Below are 17,608 nucleotides of genomic sequence, written 5' to 3' on the forward strand. Positions count from 1 at the left end.
CTGTAAGTTGTTCCAGGAGTCATGGGCACTGATGATATGTATATGTATGATAGGTAAATGTCACTCCAACTAGGCATCTTGGGGGGCATTTATTTGTTTCACTTGTGCCTGAAACAATATGCCCCTACCAAAGCGCCCCCCCCTGCATTCCCCAATACTGTCACAATTGTCCTTTTTGTGAGTTGCTTCCTTTCAAACATCAACATAGCAGTATCCTAGGTCAAATATTACCACGTATCTCAAAATCAACTTAATGATGGTGACTATAGTTAATTATTATTTTTTCAGAAAAAAGGCATGCTAGTAAATGGCAGTGTGTCACCTGCATAATGGGTCAAATGGATTCCTGCTTAGAATAGATGACTTGTTAAAGCAACCAGTTGATTACGTAGCACCTCCTGTGGGCCCATAGAACAGTTGCGTGGAACACAAATAACAACCTAACATTGATTCTTTGATAGTGGCTTGATAACTCTTATCGACCTTTAACCAAAGTCAAACGATGAATCTGTTCATTAGCCTGATGTGTGGTGCAAATGGCCTGCCTGGCATGGGGGAAAATACCTCAAACAAGAATAGAAACATCCAAGTTAAAGGATACTTCACCCATACGGAACCGGCGTTCTATCATTATAAAATCGCTATTATAATATAATGAATTAGGTTTTTCTTCTCTCAGTCTTACCCTGGCCCAGCTCTCCTGTTAATCCTAACCCTACATTTTCCCATGTGTGATGTCACACATGGGAAAATGTAGGGTTAGACAGTGGGACCATAAAACACTCTTTCTGCCTTTTCTCAGGCTAGGATGAACCGATTTCTCAAAAATGTTAGCACATTTATACTACATAGCCATCGGTGTATGAGTGTGTGTATGAATGGGTGAATGTGGTAAGATATGTAAAGCGCTTTGGGGCTGAGAAAATCGGCTAGAAAAGCGCTATATAAGTCAAGTCCATTTACCATTTACCATAGGATCTAAGCGTTCAATACACCTTCATATTTCCACCGGTGATGTAGGTCTTTAAGGACACTTTTCTCCTGCTCAAATACAAAGAGCAGCTGTGAGTGCATAGCTGACCCTCTCCTACGCCTGTCACCTGCTGCATGTTGGCTAACAAGCTGGCCAGTGAACGTCCCATGAGTCTCATGACTGTGGTGTGTTTGAGTGCCAGCTAAAGGTGAAGGTTTGAAGGCATTTCCTTTTTTGGTGCCAGCTGGCTCACCTGGCCAATGACTTCAATAATATGTAACCATATAATATGTCACAAGCAGTGGGAGACAGTATTCTGTAACATAGTGGGATTCGTATTTGACCGCCTCTGCTTCTGCGCCAAATAGATAGGAATCCAAAGAATGTCAGATTTTTGAAGGCTTTTATTAGATTCCCTGGCAGTCTGGTGATCCGACCATTTGTCGTATGCTGTCTCTCCGTCCTCATGTCATAATATACTGTAGGTCTGATTTGCTTTAGCACAGATATAGGATCATTTTGTTATTGATTTTTTTTGGTTTTACTAGAAGTCTACGCTCCTTTCCTATCCGCCCATCTTATACTGTATATCTACCCTTTTGATGTGTGTGTGTGTGTCTGTCTGTCTGTCTGTCTGTCTGTCTGTCTGTCTGTCTGTCTGTCTGTCTGTCTGTCTGTCTGTCTGTCTGTCTGTCTGTGTCTATGTGTAGGTGCCCCTGATGGGAACCTTCATTGGAGTGTACCTGCCCTGCATGCAGAACATCCTGGGTGTGATTCTCTTCATTCGTCTCACCTGGATTGTGGGCACGGCGGGGATCCTGGGAACGTTTGCCATCGTCTCCATGTGCTGCATCTGTGTGAGTAAACTGTCACTCAAACAGCTGAAGGTGTTGACTACTAGGTTGGAATTAGGACACCTTAAAGATCTCACTTGATGCCAATTTTGATATCGCACCAATGGCTACAAGTCAAAATGTAGAATTTGTTGTCTCCATTTCTGTTTTATGCTTTTGCCAGTGTGAAGCACATACTGAGTATGCTTGTTGTCAAAACATAAACATTTTTGTCAAAAAAGTGAATATCTCAACACTATCCTCTTCGTGTCTGTACTTTCTGTGCGCTGAAAAGAAAATCCAGTGTTAATACACAGCCTAGGCTCTGTAAACGGGCATGTTGCTTGCTTCGGTGGGGCTCTCTTGTTTTACATACCCTTTGTTTACATACCAGTTTGCAGAACCTAGGCTGTGTACACTGGATTTTTATTTTATTTCAGCGCACACACAGTACAGACAGGTGATCAAAAGTGATTTTGACAACAAGCGTTCACCAGGATCGCTGACTCCACCTTTAAAAGGCGCTGTATAAATAAAAGTTACCTTGGAGATTGAGTGGGTGATTTACAACATGGCAGACACACTGGGGGGGAAATCAGTCCATCTGGATTCACGGTGTGTTGATAAACTACAGCATTAATCCATATGGCCAAGCTCAAAGACCAGTCACCGTAAAACAAGCGTAAAAATTTTCTTATTTGCAGCCGTGGCTCGTACAGTATACGTCAGAGGCTCCGCATGGCCAAACAGAGAGCGGACTGTTTGGAAGGTTTGAACTTAATTGCTCCGCGCTCATGTGATGCGATGTGATTAATCTGCAAGCACCACCCTCTGCCAACACACTGTATGCCCAGAATGTCAGGCTCTATGAGACCAAGGTGGTGGTGCTGTTTATGTTTGGATATGGTATTTCATTAAGTCAAGCTGGATGTTAAACCGCAATATGTGCGCACGTTATGACTAATGATCATTCGTTGACAATGTTGGTAGTTCTTAGTAGCAGCAAAACTCTATCCATCCATCCATCTATCCATCTATCTATCTATCTATCTATCTATCTATCTATCTATCTATCTATCTATCTATCTATCTATCTATCTATCTATCTATCTATCTATCTATCTATCTATCTATCTATCTATCTATCTATCTATCTATCTATCTATCTATCTATCTATCTATCTATCTATCTATCTATCTATCTATCTATCTATCTATCTATCTATCTATCTATCTATCTATCTATCTATCTATCTATCTATCTATCTATCTATCTATCTATCTATCAGGTGAAACACAGCTTTATGAAATTGTATTCTTCTTGCACAAATAACACGCTACAGCCTGCAAACGTTGACATCCATCCTCTCTCTCTCTCTCTCTCTGTCTCTCTCTCTCTCCATGCAGACCTTGCTCACAGCCATATCAATGAGCGCCATAGCAACCAATGGAGTTGTCCCAGGTAGGTCATCGTAAATTGCGTTCGCCATTCATTTGTTCTCATCCACTAACAGTGTTTCTTTGCAATCATCAGGAACATAGGGGCAGAGTTCTAGGACAGCACACTATAGTGAGAGCACACTCATTTATTTAAGTCATTTCTTTTTTAAAGAACCAGGAAATGCTACTTTACATTGTAAAGTAGCATTGTAGAGCAAAGGGTTTTCAGCCTTAGGTCACACATAGACAGAGCTTAATTTGAAGGAATCACAAGCCAAAAAGAAACATGCGATAGGGACTTTTTACACTAGCGTCTCCCTTCTTTCTCAGAAGGGCAGCGTGTGTATAGTGCTCCGGGGGTTAATTACACCCTTGGAAAAAATTTAAATTATTCGAATGAAAGAAAAAAAAATATTTACAAAATAATGTTTAAAATACCAAGAAATCAATGTGGTAGTATTCTTAATGAATATATGTTTTCCTTCCTAAAAGCCGGTGGCGCGTACTACATGATCTCCAGATCGCTGGGTCCAGAGTTTGGAGGAGCGGTGGGTCTCTGCTTCTACCTGGGCACCACCTTCGCTGGATCACTCTACATACTGGGAACCATAGAGATACTGCTGGTATGTTAACAACCTGAGGTCAGCCACAGCCCCAGTCACTGCTCCCAACTGTATACTAATGATACTCTCTGTCTGTCTGTCTGTCTGTCTGTCTGTCTGTCTGTCTGTCTGTCTGTCTGTCTGTCTGTCCGTCCGTCTGTCCTCTCTCTCTCTCTCTCTCTCTCTCTCTCTCTCTCTCTCTATCTCTCTCTCTCTCTCTCTCTCTCTCTGTGCTGTCTCCAGATTTACATCGTTCCAACAGCAACAGTGTTTAAAGAAGGCGATAATGCAGCCATGAAAAACAACATGCGTGTCTACGGCACATGCTGCCTGCTCCTGATGGCGCTGGTGGTGTTCGTAGGAGTAAAGTAATTAACAAACACATTCAAATACGCACACACATGCACACACACACACACACACACACACACACACACACACACACACACACACACACACACACACACACACACAAACATACATACACAGCAGCTCACAAGACATACTGTTTGCCCCTTTTCTCCGACAGATACGTGAACAAACTAGCTCTGGTGTTTCTGTCCTGTGTGGTTCTCTCCATCATGGCCACCTACGCAGGAGTCATCAAGACGCTCATCGAACCGCCAGAGTTTAAGTGAGTAATGCACTCTACATGATCAATTCGCATTAGACATCACCATGTTTCAAGGCTAAAATATGCATATCAACAAAACGTTGCCGAACGTTTGTTAACGTATAGCACCTTGGGATGAACCATCTTGTTTTCAATAGGGTCCACATGAAACGGACAATACAACAGACAAAATCACATCTAGTTGAGATACACATATACAGTCATTTTTTCCATCCACCCACACATTATTCCCATGACCCCATAACATCTGTAAAAGTAAAACAAATCCACAAAAATAAATTAAAGTGAAATTAAATTATTTCTAAAAAGGTCAAATACAGTAGCTTGGATCTAACTATGTGACCCATTCCTCTCTCCTGTGCAGCGTCTGTCTGTTGGGAAACCGATCTCTGAAGAACGAAGGGTTTGAATTGTGCGCAAAGACAATCAAAAACAACACGGTGACCACGGATCTATGGAGCATCTTCTGTCACAGTGAATATCCCAACGCCACCTGCGACGAGTACTTTGAGCTCAACAACCTGACGGAGCTACCGGCCATACCGGGGCTGCTGAGCGGAGTCATTAAAGGTGAGATGGAGGAAGAGGAAGGACCATGACCTTATATGGTATTGGTGAAACTTGGGCTTAATTTAAACTTCAAAGGGATAGTTAAGTATTTTTGAAGTGGGGTTGTCTGAGGTACTTATGCATAGTTAGTATGTTAACTCATGGACATGGTGTTTGGTGCAGTCACTTTAAGGAGTTTGGGGAGACTTTGCTGTAGCAGAAGTCAGCCTTGTACTGTTGGGGAGGGGACCAGCGGAAAGACCATTCAGCTTTTCGCGATTTCAAAAAATAAATATCGGTTCAATTGTGCGCTAAATGTAGGATTTTTTCACTGCTTTAGCTTACCGCAAGACAGCTGTTTATTTTTTATGCTTTTTTTTAGGCATAGTTCAGCCAAGTATTATACACCAGTGCAGCGTATCACTCCACCAATCAGCTGTTCGACTTAGAGCTACCGAGGTTTATTCAAGAGACAGTTCTTCTGTAGGCCTACACTCGGGTTCATGAAGGTTTCCTCATATGTCCACAGTGAATGGTCTAACAGCTGATGGGTGGAGTTATACACTGCACTGCAAGGCACAAGTTGGCGTAGCAATACTGTACATGGTAGCACTACTCTTGAAAGAAAGTGCAAAAATAAGTCTGACAGCAAACCAATGCAGCGAAAAATAAACTATATTTTGACAATGTAACCTACAATTGTACGGCTATTCATTTTTTAGGTAAGCATTTATAGACGTGGCGAAAACACTTTTTTCTGCTGGCCCCTTCTGCAACAGTACAAAACTAACTTCTGCTACAGCGACGTCTCACCCAAACTCATACAACCCCACTTCAAAAAAACTGAACTACCCCTTTAACAATCAACTTGACATCAATTGCTCTACACAGAAGGAATCTGAATGTGCCATCAAGTCCATGATTCTTATTGTTTCCTTTCAGACAACCTGTGGGGCGACTACGGTGAAGCTGGTACATACTTAGAGAAGAAGAGTCAAAACTCAGTCCAAGTCCAGGAGACGCCAATGAACACGCCCATGAACACCTCTATGCCCTACGTCTTCAATGACATCACCACCTACTTCACTCTGCTTGTGGGAATATACTTCCCCTCTGTCACAGGTAGACGCTCTTACACCTGTATTTACCCCAGTGTTTTACCAAATGTACTGTTTTAATATTTTCATTTTGGACAGAAATATATATTTTTTTTATATCCATTAAGTTTATCTGTTTGATTGAGTTAGTTTTTACCTCATATACCAACATACTACTTTAATCAAAAGTCAACCAGCTTTGGTAATTGTCAAGAATAAGGCAAGCTTGTCGATTCTAAAGCCTTCGTTGATTTCCGTCAGAAACTTGTTGAAATAATCGAACTAGATTTTCTTCCCTTTTTTTTGACAAAATACTTTAATGATTCAATAACTGATTCCTGATCAAGTACGCATTCTGCAGTTCAAAACGTTATTTCATTTTCATTTAAAATAGTCGAAGAAACTGCTTAATCTCGATCAGCAAACAGATAACACGTTAATTATAAGATGATTAAAAAAAAATCAATATGTTACAAAATGAAACACTCTGATTTGCTTGTTATACTTACCTACTCTAAATTTAAAAAATGTAAGCACTTTTTATGAACTTTACTTACTCCGTCACTGACATATCACTAATGTCTGCCTTGTGTGTCTATGTGTGTCTTTTTACTTACAGGTATAATGGCTGGTTCTAACAGGTCTGGTGATCTCAGAGATGCCCAGAGGTCCATCCCCATAGGAACCATCATGGCTATTCTCACCACCTCTTTCATCTGTATCCTTCAGACTCATTCTCAGAGTGTGTGCAGCTGACACACCTTACAGTATAAACCTAAAGTTCTTAACGTGCACACACACAGGCATGTGCATGTGTAGGAGGAGGTGTGTGTGTGTCCATGCAAAGGGCAAGCGTGACTGACTTTATCGGATAGGTTTCATTTTAGTTTTTTTTACATCCTAGTGCAGGTATTTCCATCTTAACTTCCCGGTCAGACATCTCCTGTGTGGTCTTGTTCGGGGCCTGTATTGAAGGAGTGGTGCTGAGAGACAAGTGAGTGTGTTTTTAATTGACTTTCTGCTCATTTTAACTCTGAAGATAAACAAATGTGTCTTGCTTTTGTTTTACAGCATATGGTAAAGAATCGGACACAGAATCATTTAATTAAGATTTAGTTTTAAACTGATGTTTGACAGTGAAGAAGAAGATAAATGTACATTGCTCAGTTTCTACAGTCTATTTCCAAAAATGCTGTTTACGGAGCGAGTATAACATAACATATGCAATGATTGTATAGTCAAAGAAGAAGTAAGTGATATGGTCCTTTTAGCTAACTTCATGTCAGTGACTGCAGTTAGCGGTCCCCTCCCTCGTCCCTACGTCACCACCACGTGAACGCGCAGCCGTCTTTGTCAGAAAAGTGTAGTGATGGAGAGCAGCGAGTCATCGTTCACGGGCACAGAGACCCCACTTCTTTATAGCACTCTGTCTCCTGATTGTACAAAAACAAGTGGGATACCCAACATTTTTACTGGCAATTACTGCAAAGCTGACTGGGAGACCTGTGTTATGAACTCTGCCTACTGTTTATGTGACTGCTGTATGAATATAGTGATAGTATATAGTATATTAACAACACACATATCCCTTACTTCTCCTTTAAATATATATTATTTGATTACTGAGAAAGAATTCAGGGTAACGACAGCAGCCGAGTCATTGTAACACTGTACTGTAGAGACCTGGCACACCTAGTCAACTGTGAGATGCTGGTGGTGGGTGTTTTCAGGTTCGGTTACTCTGTGAAGAAGAACCCAGTGATTGGCACACTGGCCTGGCCCTCGCCCTGGGTCATTGTGATTGGATCCTTCTTCTCCTGCTGTGGGGCGGGGCTTCAGAGCCTGACCGGCGCCCCGCGGCTGCTTCAGGCCATCGCTAGAGACGGCATCATACCATTCTTACAGGTCAGTGTTACGCAAAAGGATCTCTGGTATTTCATTTGTTATACTGTAGAACCTGAATATTTTTTTCCTTTGGCATTTTTTTGCATAACATGTGAAATAAATGTATGTGAAAAAAAAACAAAAAAACTCATACATATATTTTAATAATGATACAAAATCATCATACAAAAGTGGTGGCTGATGTGCAACTATGCCATCAAAACCCATCCATTTTTATTTATTGTACAAGAAAAAAAACTGCTTTTTAATAACTGAACACTGTATTGGCCAATTATTTTAATTAAAGGGTTAAATAAAACAAAACTACCCATTTGTACCGCCTCTTTGCCCTTGATCATACGATGTGTGTCTCTATATTTCTGCCCTATTAGCGTAGTACTGTAACAGACCTCTTGTCTCTGTCTCTCTCAGGTCTTTGGTCACGGTAAAGCCAACGGTGAACCCACCTGGGCTCTGCTGCTGACAGTGGGGATCTGTGAGATAGGAATCCTCATTGCTTCCCTGGATGACGTGGCCCCCATCCTCTCCATGTACGCCGTAGAAACACTGTTGAAAAAATACAAAAAAAACACCGGCTTTCCATCTGTGTAGCTTAAGTGACATGTTATCCCTCTCTGTCTCTCTCTCTCTATCAATGTGTGTCTGTTCAGGTTTTTCCTCATGTGCTATCTGTTTGTCAACCTGGCCTGTGCCGTTCAGACTCTGCTCCGTACCCCCAACTGGAGACCTCGCTTCAAGTTCTACCACTGGTAAGAAACGGCTTCCAACTAAACTCTGTGACTAAATGAATCATAGAAATGTTATGACAGATGTAAGCTTCCATTAAATCCACCTTAAACCTGTATTATTGTGTTTGTACATGTGTGTGTGTGTGTGTGTGTGTGTGTGTGTGTGTGTGTGTGTGTGTGTGTGTGTGTGTGTGTGTGTGTGTGTGTGTTGTGTCGTAGGACTCTGTCATTTTTAGGGATGAGTCTGTGCCTCTCCCTCATGTTCATCTCCTCTTGGTACTACGCCCTGGTTGCCATGGTGATAGCCGGCTGCATCTACAAGTACATTGAGTACAGAGGGTGAGTGTGTGTTGGAAGTTTGAGGGTTAACAAATCATCATTCATTCTTTCTTAGAAGTCACAAGGGAAAACACTGAGAGCTTTTTAACTGTGCTCAAAATCAGATCATCGGACCAACTTGCTCCCTGTCACACAAACAATACATGATGTCAACAAGCGTATCATTTATATTGTGTGCTTGGAGACGTGAAGTTGATAACAAAAAATGTTGTCAGTAGAGGAAGGCCCGACCCACTAAAAGCGGACAAAATATTGTAATGTCTTTTAAATTGTGTAACATTCCCATGTGGACCATCTGATTTGGTTGCAGGGCGGTGAAGGAATGGGGAGACGGGATCAGAGGCCTGTCCCTGAACGCAGCACGCTACGCCCTCATCCGGCTGGAGGAAGCACCGCTACACACCAAAAACTGGAGGTGAGGATTTCTGGATTTTACTCATATACACCTGAAATCACACTTTGATGTCTGAAATTGGTGCACTTCCCCTTTAATATATCTTATTTTGAATTTGTATTAAGTGCATTGATGAGCATTGCTTACCATCAATAATTGATAACCACTCTTACACTCCACTCCACATCTGGATTTGTATCATACACTGTTCATATTTGAATTCCTTATGTTCTTGTCCTCAGGCCTCAGCTGTTGGTGTTGTGTAAGCTGGACGCAGACATGTCAGTGAGACACCCTCGTCTCATGTCCTTCAGCACGCAGCTCAAAGCAGGCAGAGGACTGACCATCGTCTGCTCAGTGCTGGAGGGAACATACATGACCAGGGGCAATGACGCCAAGACTGGAGAGCAGGTTTGGCACTGTTTTTATTAGTTATCTTTGCTTCTCTCCTGCCTGTATTAGTCCCCTGTATGGCTTTGCAGAGTTGGCCACGTTATTAGGTACACCTGCACAATTGAATAAAAAGCTAAGCCATAAATTCTACCTTCATGAAGTTTGTAACATTGAGTTTTTGGGGACATTGTTGAAAATGTGTACACTTAAAGCGCTCACATATCCTGTCAACATTCTCTTAATGCTTTTAAAAGATGCATTGTTAGATTTTTTTATTTCTTCTGGATGCAAGCTAAAAAACACAACATTACCATAATATTGTATAACCTTAATAAAATGTGACCTTTCTTACCCCGTATCATCCTTTCCCTCTCCTTCCCCACATTGTATTTGCTCACCTTGTTCCGTGCAGAACCTGAAGGCAGCCATGGTGGCAGAGAAGATGAAGGCCTTCTCCCACGTGGTGGTGGCGTCTAACCTGCGAGACGGTTTCTCTCTGCTCATCCAGTCAGCGGGGCTGGGAGGGATGAAACACAACGCAGTGCTGATGGCCTGGCCCACAGGATGGACCCTGGCCCGCGACACACTGGCAAGGAAGAACTTCATAGGTACATTAAACAGCAACAACATCTCATAATCAAACTAGACAACCAGGCAATTCTCTAGTATCAGTACTTAGTGTGACCATATACCTATAAAGAAATGGACACCGCAGCCTAACACGCGACGTTCCGGATGTAGAAGTATTCTTGTTCTCCAGCATTGTAAGCTAGAAGTCGTAGGCCCCACCCCTCCTCGGGCTAACGGCTAAAACTGAAAATAAAAACGGCTATTAAACGCTTGCGGTGGCGTTTTGAAAAGAGAACACTTCCATTTTATTAGTACATGGTCTAAAGATATTTATAAGCCTTTGATTTAATTTCTTAAAAATTTGGCTCAAACTCGGACTTTGATTTTTGGATGAACTGATTAAGTTTAAGAGGTCAAAGGTCAAGGCCACTGTGAGTGTGACATCGAAGTATTGTGATCGTAATATCTCAAGACGGCTTTGAGGGAGTTTCTTCAAACTTTGCACAAATGTCAACTCTGACTCAAAGATGAACTGAATAGATGTTTGGAAGGTCAAAGGTTGGACCTTGTACCTTATTGTAACGTCTTAGGGGCTTTACCTTCTGGCTGGGGTTTTTCTAGTTTTAGACCAGATTTCAGCGAGGGAATCTTTAACTCTGCTTGGCCCCTACAGAGACGGTGAGGGAGACCACGTCAGCTCAGCAGGCTTTGCTGGTCGCTAAAAATATCGACAATTTCCCCGGCAACCATGATCGTCTGACGGAGGGAGGGACCATCGACGTGTGGTGGATCGTACATGATGGAGGACTGCTCATGCTGCTGCCATTTCTACTCAGCCAACACAAGGTGTGTGTGTGTATAGGTGTGTGTTTCAGTGTATGTGTGTGTGTGTGTGTGTTTCAGTGTGTGTGTGTGTGTGTGTGTGTGTGTGTGTGTGTGTGTGTGTGTGTGTGTGCATGTGTTATTATTGAAGTGGGTTTTACGAATTGAATTACAATTGCTATCAAAGGAAACATGAATCTACACCGTTAAGATTCAATATCACCCATGTTGTAGACTCTATAAAGCATAGAAATAGTCAATGTTTACGTCAAAACAACACACTAAGCAGAACAAATATTATCGGCCCCTACAAGATCATCAAAGGACTGCCAGTCCTTCCCTAACAAGGATAACAAACTGAGATGGTTTTATATCGCTGAGTTTCCTGCTTAAATGTCCCTCATATGATAGGACCACAGCTTTAGGATTTGGTGCTATTTGATTGGCAGTCTGACTGTGTGTAACCAGCAGCTTATATACATATATATACTGATACATCTCCTGTTCCTGCAGGTGTGGAGGAAGTGTCAAATGCGAATCTTCACCGTGGCCCAGATGGACGACAACTCCATCCAGATGAAGAAAGATCTCCAGATGTTCCTCTACCAACTCCGGCTGGACGCCATGGTGGAGGTGGTGGAGATGGTGAGGATATTTTGTGACTCATTTTGTCACTTGTCATTCGATCATTGTATTTAGTTCATTCTCGCCTCTCACCATGGCAGATCCAAGTGGTAGTCTGTGGGGGGACCTACTTGTATGCCTATGTGTCTTAAATGTACAGCACTTTGACCATACACATTTCCCAACTCTGGGATAATAAAGTATACTTTGACCTTAACTTTGAGTAGGATTTGCTGAATCTGAAATTGCTAATATTGTGTGTGTGTCCCTCCCAGCATGACAGCGACATCTCGGCCTTCACCTATGAGAAGACGCTGGTGATGGAGCAGAGGTCTCAGATGCTTAAACAGATGCAGCTTTCCCGAACTGAGAGGGAGAGAGAGGTATACCGTCACACTCACATTACAACATTTAGAAATATTCACATAACGTGCAAAATTTGCTTTATATGGAAGTGTAGACTATTGGGGTCCATGAGAAGAGGATGTTTTTTTTCTCTCTTTATCCACTTTAAAAAGTTAACATTACAATTTAGTGAATAAATTACATTGTTCTCTTTGTGCAGCGGGCTGTGAGACAAAGTGCAGGGGCCGTCTACAGAGGGAAACACTGAAGAGGAACATTTTCAGTAGCTTCACTCTTATACAGTGCAGTTCAGTTAATAGTCGAGCGTGGAGGACGTCTGGTTGTTTAGCCCATTGTTTGCCTGTAGATGATAAATAGGATGAATGATTATTGTGTTTTAATAATGATTTGCTCATGAGCTGACGATCACAGATGTTCCAATCTGTCAATATCTTTTCTATTCTTGAGCAGTCTTGAAATACCGAGTTTATTCTAACATTTTGACTTTATTCACAAAATTGTATTTAAACAGTATTCTGGACATTCTGACTTCTTCCCAACATTTGTACTTCTTTCTTGAAGTGTCTGATGGAATGTATACAGCAAAGCACAGTGTTCATACAATGACACAGCGCGCGCACACACACACACACACACACACACACACACACACACACACACACACACAAACACCCAACCCTGCTCTGTGATTGGACCAACGGTTTCAGATTCAGAGCATCACAGATGTGTCACGTGGCTCCATAAAGAGGAAGAAGGCCCCGTCACTGGACAGCCTGTGCATACCAGAGGAAGAGGTAGCCATGGCTACAGAAAAGCAAGCATGATGTCACCGGTCCATCCATTTATCATGCCATGCCATTCTTTTCTATCATGATCATCCATTCGTCAAAAGATGTTCAACCTCAGTTTTTGCTGTCTTCCCTCCATTCATATTAGAGGAGATGCTTATGGACGATTTTGTACGCAGAGACCAAAAGCTGCCACTAGAGGAAGACAAATCCCTTAGCGAGTGCCTTGAAATGCTCACCACACACTTGGTAGTGGATGTCTACATGAGACTATTTTAAGTCAACCTTGGCAGGGGTTTACTAACCATTCTGTTTATAGTTTAAAGCAACACAATGTTGTTTTGGGTCCTGCACAATTTACTCTGGGATACATAACTTGGAAAATCTTTTTCACTTCACTGTGACCTTTTAAGAGACTGCAGGGAACGTTTCACCATCATCATAATACGATTATTAATCTGACATCTGTCACATATAAATACATTACCTCACCCTGCAGTCTCCCTTTCACTCGCTTCCAAAATAAATGCATTATCTGCCGGAACGCGCGATCAAAGATCTTCAGGGCAACTGGAGCTAGTGTTGTTAAAACACTACCGTGTTTGTCCAAAGAGGCCGCTAGAATCAATACAAACTGAATGCTGCCAGTAATTTAAAGTATATGAAATGAACAGAGCAAGAGTTTCATTGCGGCCACTGTGTGTGTTTCTGTGTTCTTATCCTGCATATCAAGCCATCACCATACACCTGTCTATCACCTGGCTGCCCTTTAAAAAAATAACCATAGCTACATCATTTGTCTTCATTTCCTCCTCATGGTCTTATTTTCATGTCCCTCATCAATGTAAAGCCACAACATTTTTGCACCGACATCCATCTTTGCCACGTTGACTTCTGGTAAAAAAAACATACATTAAAATGACTAATACTGCTGCTAATATTCACTTAAATAAACTTAAACTATATCAAATCAAAAATCAAACTTTAAAAGTCTGTCTTTTTGTTATTGTCTGACATTATTGTGCCCCTTGTGTTTAGGCCCAGTTGATTCACGACCGAAACACAGCGTCTCATTCCACCAATGAGAAAGCTGCAGGCGCCACACCGGACAGGGTCCACATGACCTGGACCAAAGACAAACTGATCCACGAGAGGAACAAACACAGGGACGCCATGGGAGTCAAAGACATGTTCAATATGAAACCGTAAGTAGATCGCGAAGAAACACTACCAGGGTTTACTCATAGTGCCTAACATGCCTAACCAAACGTTATATTTATTTTTAACTCAACATTATTATTATTTTATTATCATCATTAGTGTTATTTTCTGATGTATTTATTCATATGCTGCTGTTGTACTGTACTTTGCTACAAGCAGTTAGTGGTTGTGCATACAGTAATTTTGCTATTGGCTAGTGTGTGCAATTTTAAAGTTATTTTTAAATGGATCATCTCTTAAAATTGACTGATGAACTCACCGAGAAGCTGTTTGATTTATTTTGTTGACATTGGATTTGTTGTGTTTTGCTCCGTTCCTCCAGAGAGTGGGAGAATCTGTAAGTCACTTAACCTTTTTTTTTTTTTTTTTTTCTTTTTTGCATGTGCATGAACTCTGCATGAGTCTCCTGTCACGCTTCGAATGTTACGCCTTGTTTCCACATACAAATGTACACGTTGGAGAGTCAACCAGAGGTTATTAATTAATATGTGAATCTGCGTCAGTGTGCGGGCTAGCCTATTGCTAACATACTAGACTCAGTTCATCTTTATCAGTCTGATATGAAACACATCTCTTTCCTTCTTTAATTCTATTGCTGTGATTTCCCCTTATTATTTGGTTATCAGTTACATATTAATAGAGCTTGCTTTATTGTTGCCTCTTGCATTCATACCACGATGACACAGATGAGAGTGAGAGCCTGCAATTGCCTAGAGCCCTATGGCTACAGTCGTTGTTGTCCTTCCTTAAGGCCTTTGCACACCGGGCGCGTTTTATTCGTGCGATTAATCCGTTTATTAACGAACGTATACAGAGTCAATACAAGCTTCCACACCAGCGCCGTCATTTCGCATCGCGAATTTGCTTTTTTTATTTTTTAGAACTGAGTTCGATTTTTCTGGGACGTTGCTTCTAAAGTGGGACGCGACAAAATTCACATTTCAAAACATTCGCTTTTACGTTGCGTTTAATCGCGTCGTGCCCGGTGTGCAAAGGCCTTTATAGAAATGTACTTCCTTGCATTATACACAAGAGGCACCATCGGTATATTGACGAATAGTACAGACACTGGCCACATACGTAGGCTATGTGGAAACGGCGTAAGGCTGCATGATAAATACGGAAGCTGCATGCATCTCTCATACTTCATTTTCCTACAAAGATAATCAGAATCCCGATCAGCCAAACTGTGATTCCTGTATATTTCATTGATGTTGTGGTAAACTATTGTACTGAAACAACCATCTGACTGTTAGCAACCAGTCCAACGTGCGGAGGATGCATACAGCGGTGAAGCTGAACGAGGTGGTGCGCAAGAAATCCCAGGATTCACAACTAGTTCTGCTCAACATGCCAGGTCCACCGAAGAACAAGAAAGGGGACGCCAACTGTATCCTTTTTTTAAAGCTAATTGGTCACGTACTTAAGATGACATCATAGCAGTGTACACTGTGTAGCCCACCCATGCATTCAATGAAGGGGAATAACTTAAAGCAGTAAACAAAGAGCAAACGATGGAGGGGGTCCATATCATTTGTTAAAAGTTGAAGTGCTAAAAACAAGACATAAAAAAGCGAATAAGTGAGCTTTAGAGGTGACCGTCGGCAGCCGGGTTAGCTATTTTCTTCCCTGCTTGCAGTCTTAATGCTAAACTAAAATTACCGGCTGCTGGCTGTGGCTTTATTTTTACCAAACATGAGAGTGGTATCCATGTTGTCATCTAACACACTTCCATAAAGTGAATGTTGTGGAGTAAAAATCTCCCGTTTCCCGCTGAGGTTTAGTGAATTGCAAGTTGGAAGTAAGTTCAAATGGAAATATTTTAGTAAAGTAGTTTAGTAAGCTGCATTATTTTATGATGGATACATCTGAAAATGCCAGCAGTTGCTTTGATGTACAATAGGTTATTTCCTTAACCAGACTGTGTCTCTCAGATATGGAGTTCCTTGAGGTCCTGATGGATGGCCTAGACCGCGTCCTGTTGGTCCGCGGTGGAGGTCGGGAGGTCATTACCATTTATTCTTAGCACATGGAGGTTATTAATACTATGGAAGGGCGGTGGAAGGACACATTGTTGGACAGTAGGGCCCTGGAGGGTTGTCAGAGGAGGGCATGGATTTGAGATGGGACATGGATAAAAATGTCGGACAGAGGAACTGTCCTGAGAAAAAAAACAACAGTGCCAATTCCGGTTTGGAGGACCAAAGTTGCTGGGAATGACATGGATGTGTACCTGAAGCACAGCCAGAGCTCAGAGCATCGTCTGGGGGTCACAGAGGGCCTTCTACACCCCCCCCCCCCCCACCCCCTCCCCCCCTGGGGCTTCTTAACTCCAGAGATGATGATCTTTCCTCAGATAAACTGTGTCTTCTGAGAGAGCTGTCATTCCAACTTAACGTGTAGTATTTTTAGCATTTCAATTGTTTGTGGAAACTGCCAACTAGCCCATCATAGGTTCGAACGAGGGATGCTATAGCGTAGCTGCCTTTATTTATTGTAGCGTCACTGATATATGACAAACACTGACTTTGGAATCACGAGATGAGTTGAAAATGCTTTTAAGTCATTGTATTTTTAGGAAATGTCATGTTTGCCTCATATCACTGTATCAGTAATTTAAGCCAAAGTACCATTGATTGTTAGGCGAATGCACAAGTGTTGATTGTAATCCAAAGATCACCTTCAACATTGCTTTCTACCGTTTTTTTTGTCACAGAGAACACTAGTGCCTTGAGTGTAATCAAAAAGGAAGATATTGTGAAAATGCAACAGAGGAACTGCAGCTCTTGTGATTTTAACGTTTTTAGCTCATTTTAGTTTAGCAAAATGTCACACTGCATGTGAGAGTCTTTTCATTTAATATTTGTATTTTTTTTAAAGCCCAGCACAGATGGCTTGGCGTACAATGTGTTGTGGGTAAGTTCAACAAAGAAGACACACACATTAAACAAATCACAAAAAAATCTGGAACTTTAGAGTTTTCTTTTGTTACATTGTTTCACATGTACTGTACACTATGTCGCCCTAAGTCTAATCATAAAGGGACTTTCGCCCTGACAAGGTGCAAACTGGCCGCTGCAGCTACGTTACTATGTTGACATCGTAGCAGCGGGACACAGTGTAGCCCGATTAACTGCGTGTAGTTGCCGAGGAGACTACACGCAGCGGTTTAATTTACGGAAATTATTCCGTCGACTATCAACGGACTGCAGTGTGTAGCTCCAGCCCTTTGGGACGGCTTAGTACACCAACCGAAGGGTCCCAAAAATAAGTGCGGTTTGGCTCTCTTATTTTGGGACCCTACCCACCTTTCGACCATGGAAACGCGAA

At 41.9% G+C, this 17,608-nt stretch overlaps 1 protein-coding gene across 2 annotated transcripts in view; it reads left to right on the plus strand.

The window, feature by feature from the left end:
* Window positions 1–17,225, plus strand: part of LOC307255989 (solute carrier family 12 member 7-like) — a 28,095-nt gene extending 10,870 nt beyond the window's left edge. Inside the window, exons 5-28 of one of the 2 annotated variants that reach the window (XM_080034827.1) lie at window positions 1,684–1,830; window positions 3,214–3,268; window positions 3,739–3,869; window positions 4,092–4,216; window positions 4,378–4,482; window positions 4,847–5,052; window positions 5,974–6,153; window positions 6,748–6,846; window positions 7,065–7,122; window positions 7,859–8,033; window positions 8,445–8,563; window positions 8,684–8,782; window positions 8,981–9,100; window positions 9,411–9,515; window positions 9,737–9,905; window positions 10,300–10,495; window positions 11,131–11,303; window positions 11,793–11,924; window positions 12,179–12,286; window positions 12,977–13,063; window positions 14,096–14,262; window positions 14,601–14,615; window positions 15,535–15,668; window positions 16,213–17,225. In XM_080034827.1, coding sequence (XP_079890953.1) covers window positions 1,684–1,830; window positions 3,214–3,268; window positions 3,739–3,869; window positions 4,092–4,216; window positions 4,378–4,482; window positions 4,847–5,052; window positions 5,974–6,153; window positions 6,748–6,846; window positions 7,065–7,122; window positions 7,859–8,033; window positions 8,445–8,563; window positions 8,684–8,782; window positions 8,981–9,100; window positions 9,411–9,515; window positions 9,737–9,905; window positions 10,300–10,495; window positions 11,131–11,303; window positions 11,793–11,924; window positions 12,179–12,286; window positions 12,977–13,063; window positions 14,096–14,262; window positions 14,601–14,615; window positions 15,535–15,668; window positions 16,213–16,304 — 2,997 coding nt within the window. In that variant the 3' untranslated portion in view covers window positions 16,305–17,225. The remainder of the gene's footprint in view (window positions 1–1,683; window positions 1,831–3,213; window positions 3,269–3,738; window positions 3,870–4,091; window positions 4,217–4,377; window positions 4,483–4,846; window positions 5,053–5,973; window positions 6,154–6,747; window positions 6,847–7,064; window positions 7,123–7,858; window positions 8,034–8,444; window positions 8,564–8,683; window positions 8,783–8,980; window positions 9,101–9,410; window positions 9,516–9,736; window positions 9,906–10,299; window positions 10,496–11,130; window positions 11,304–11,792; window positions 11,925–12,178; window positions 12,287–12,976; window positions 13,064–14,095; window positions 14,263–14,600; window positions 14,616–15,534; window positions 15,669–16,212) is intronic. The other variant, XM_080034828.1, reaches the window with a different exon arrangement.
* Window positions 17,226–17,608: the final 383 nt, after the last annotated feature.

This window comes from Ammodytes marinus (genome assembly GCF_949987685.1).
Source record: "Ammodytes marinus genome assembly, chromosome: 9".
NCBI lineage: Eukaryota > Metazoa > Chordata > Actinopteri > Uranoscopiformes > Ammodytidae > Ammodytes > Ammodytes marinus.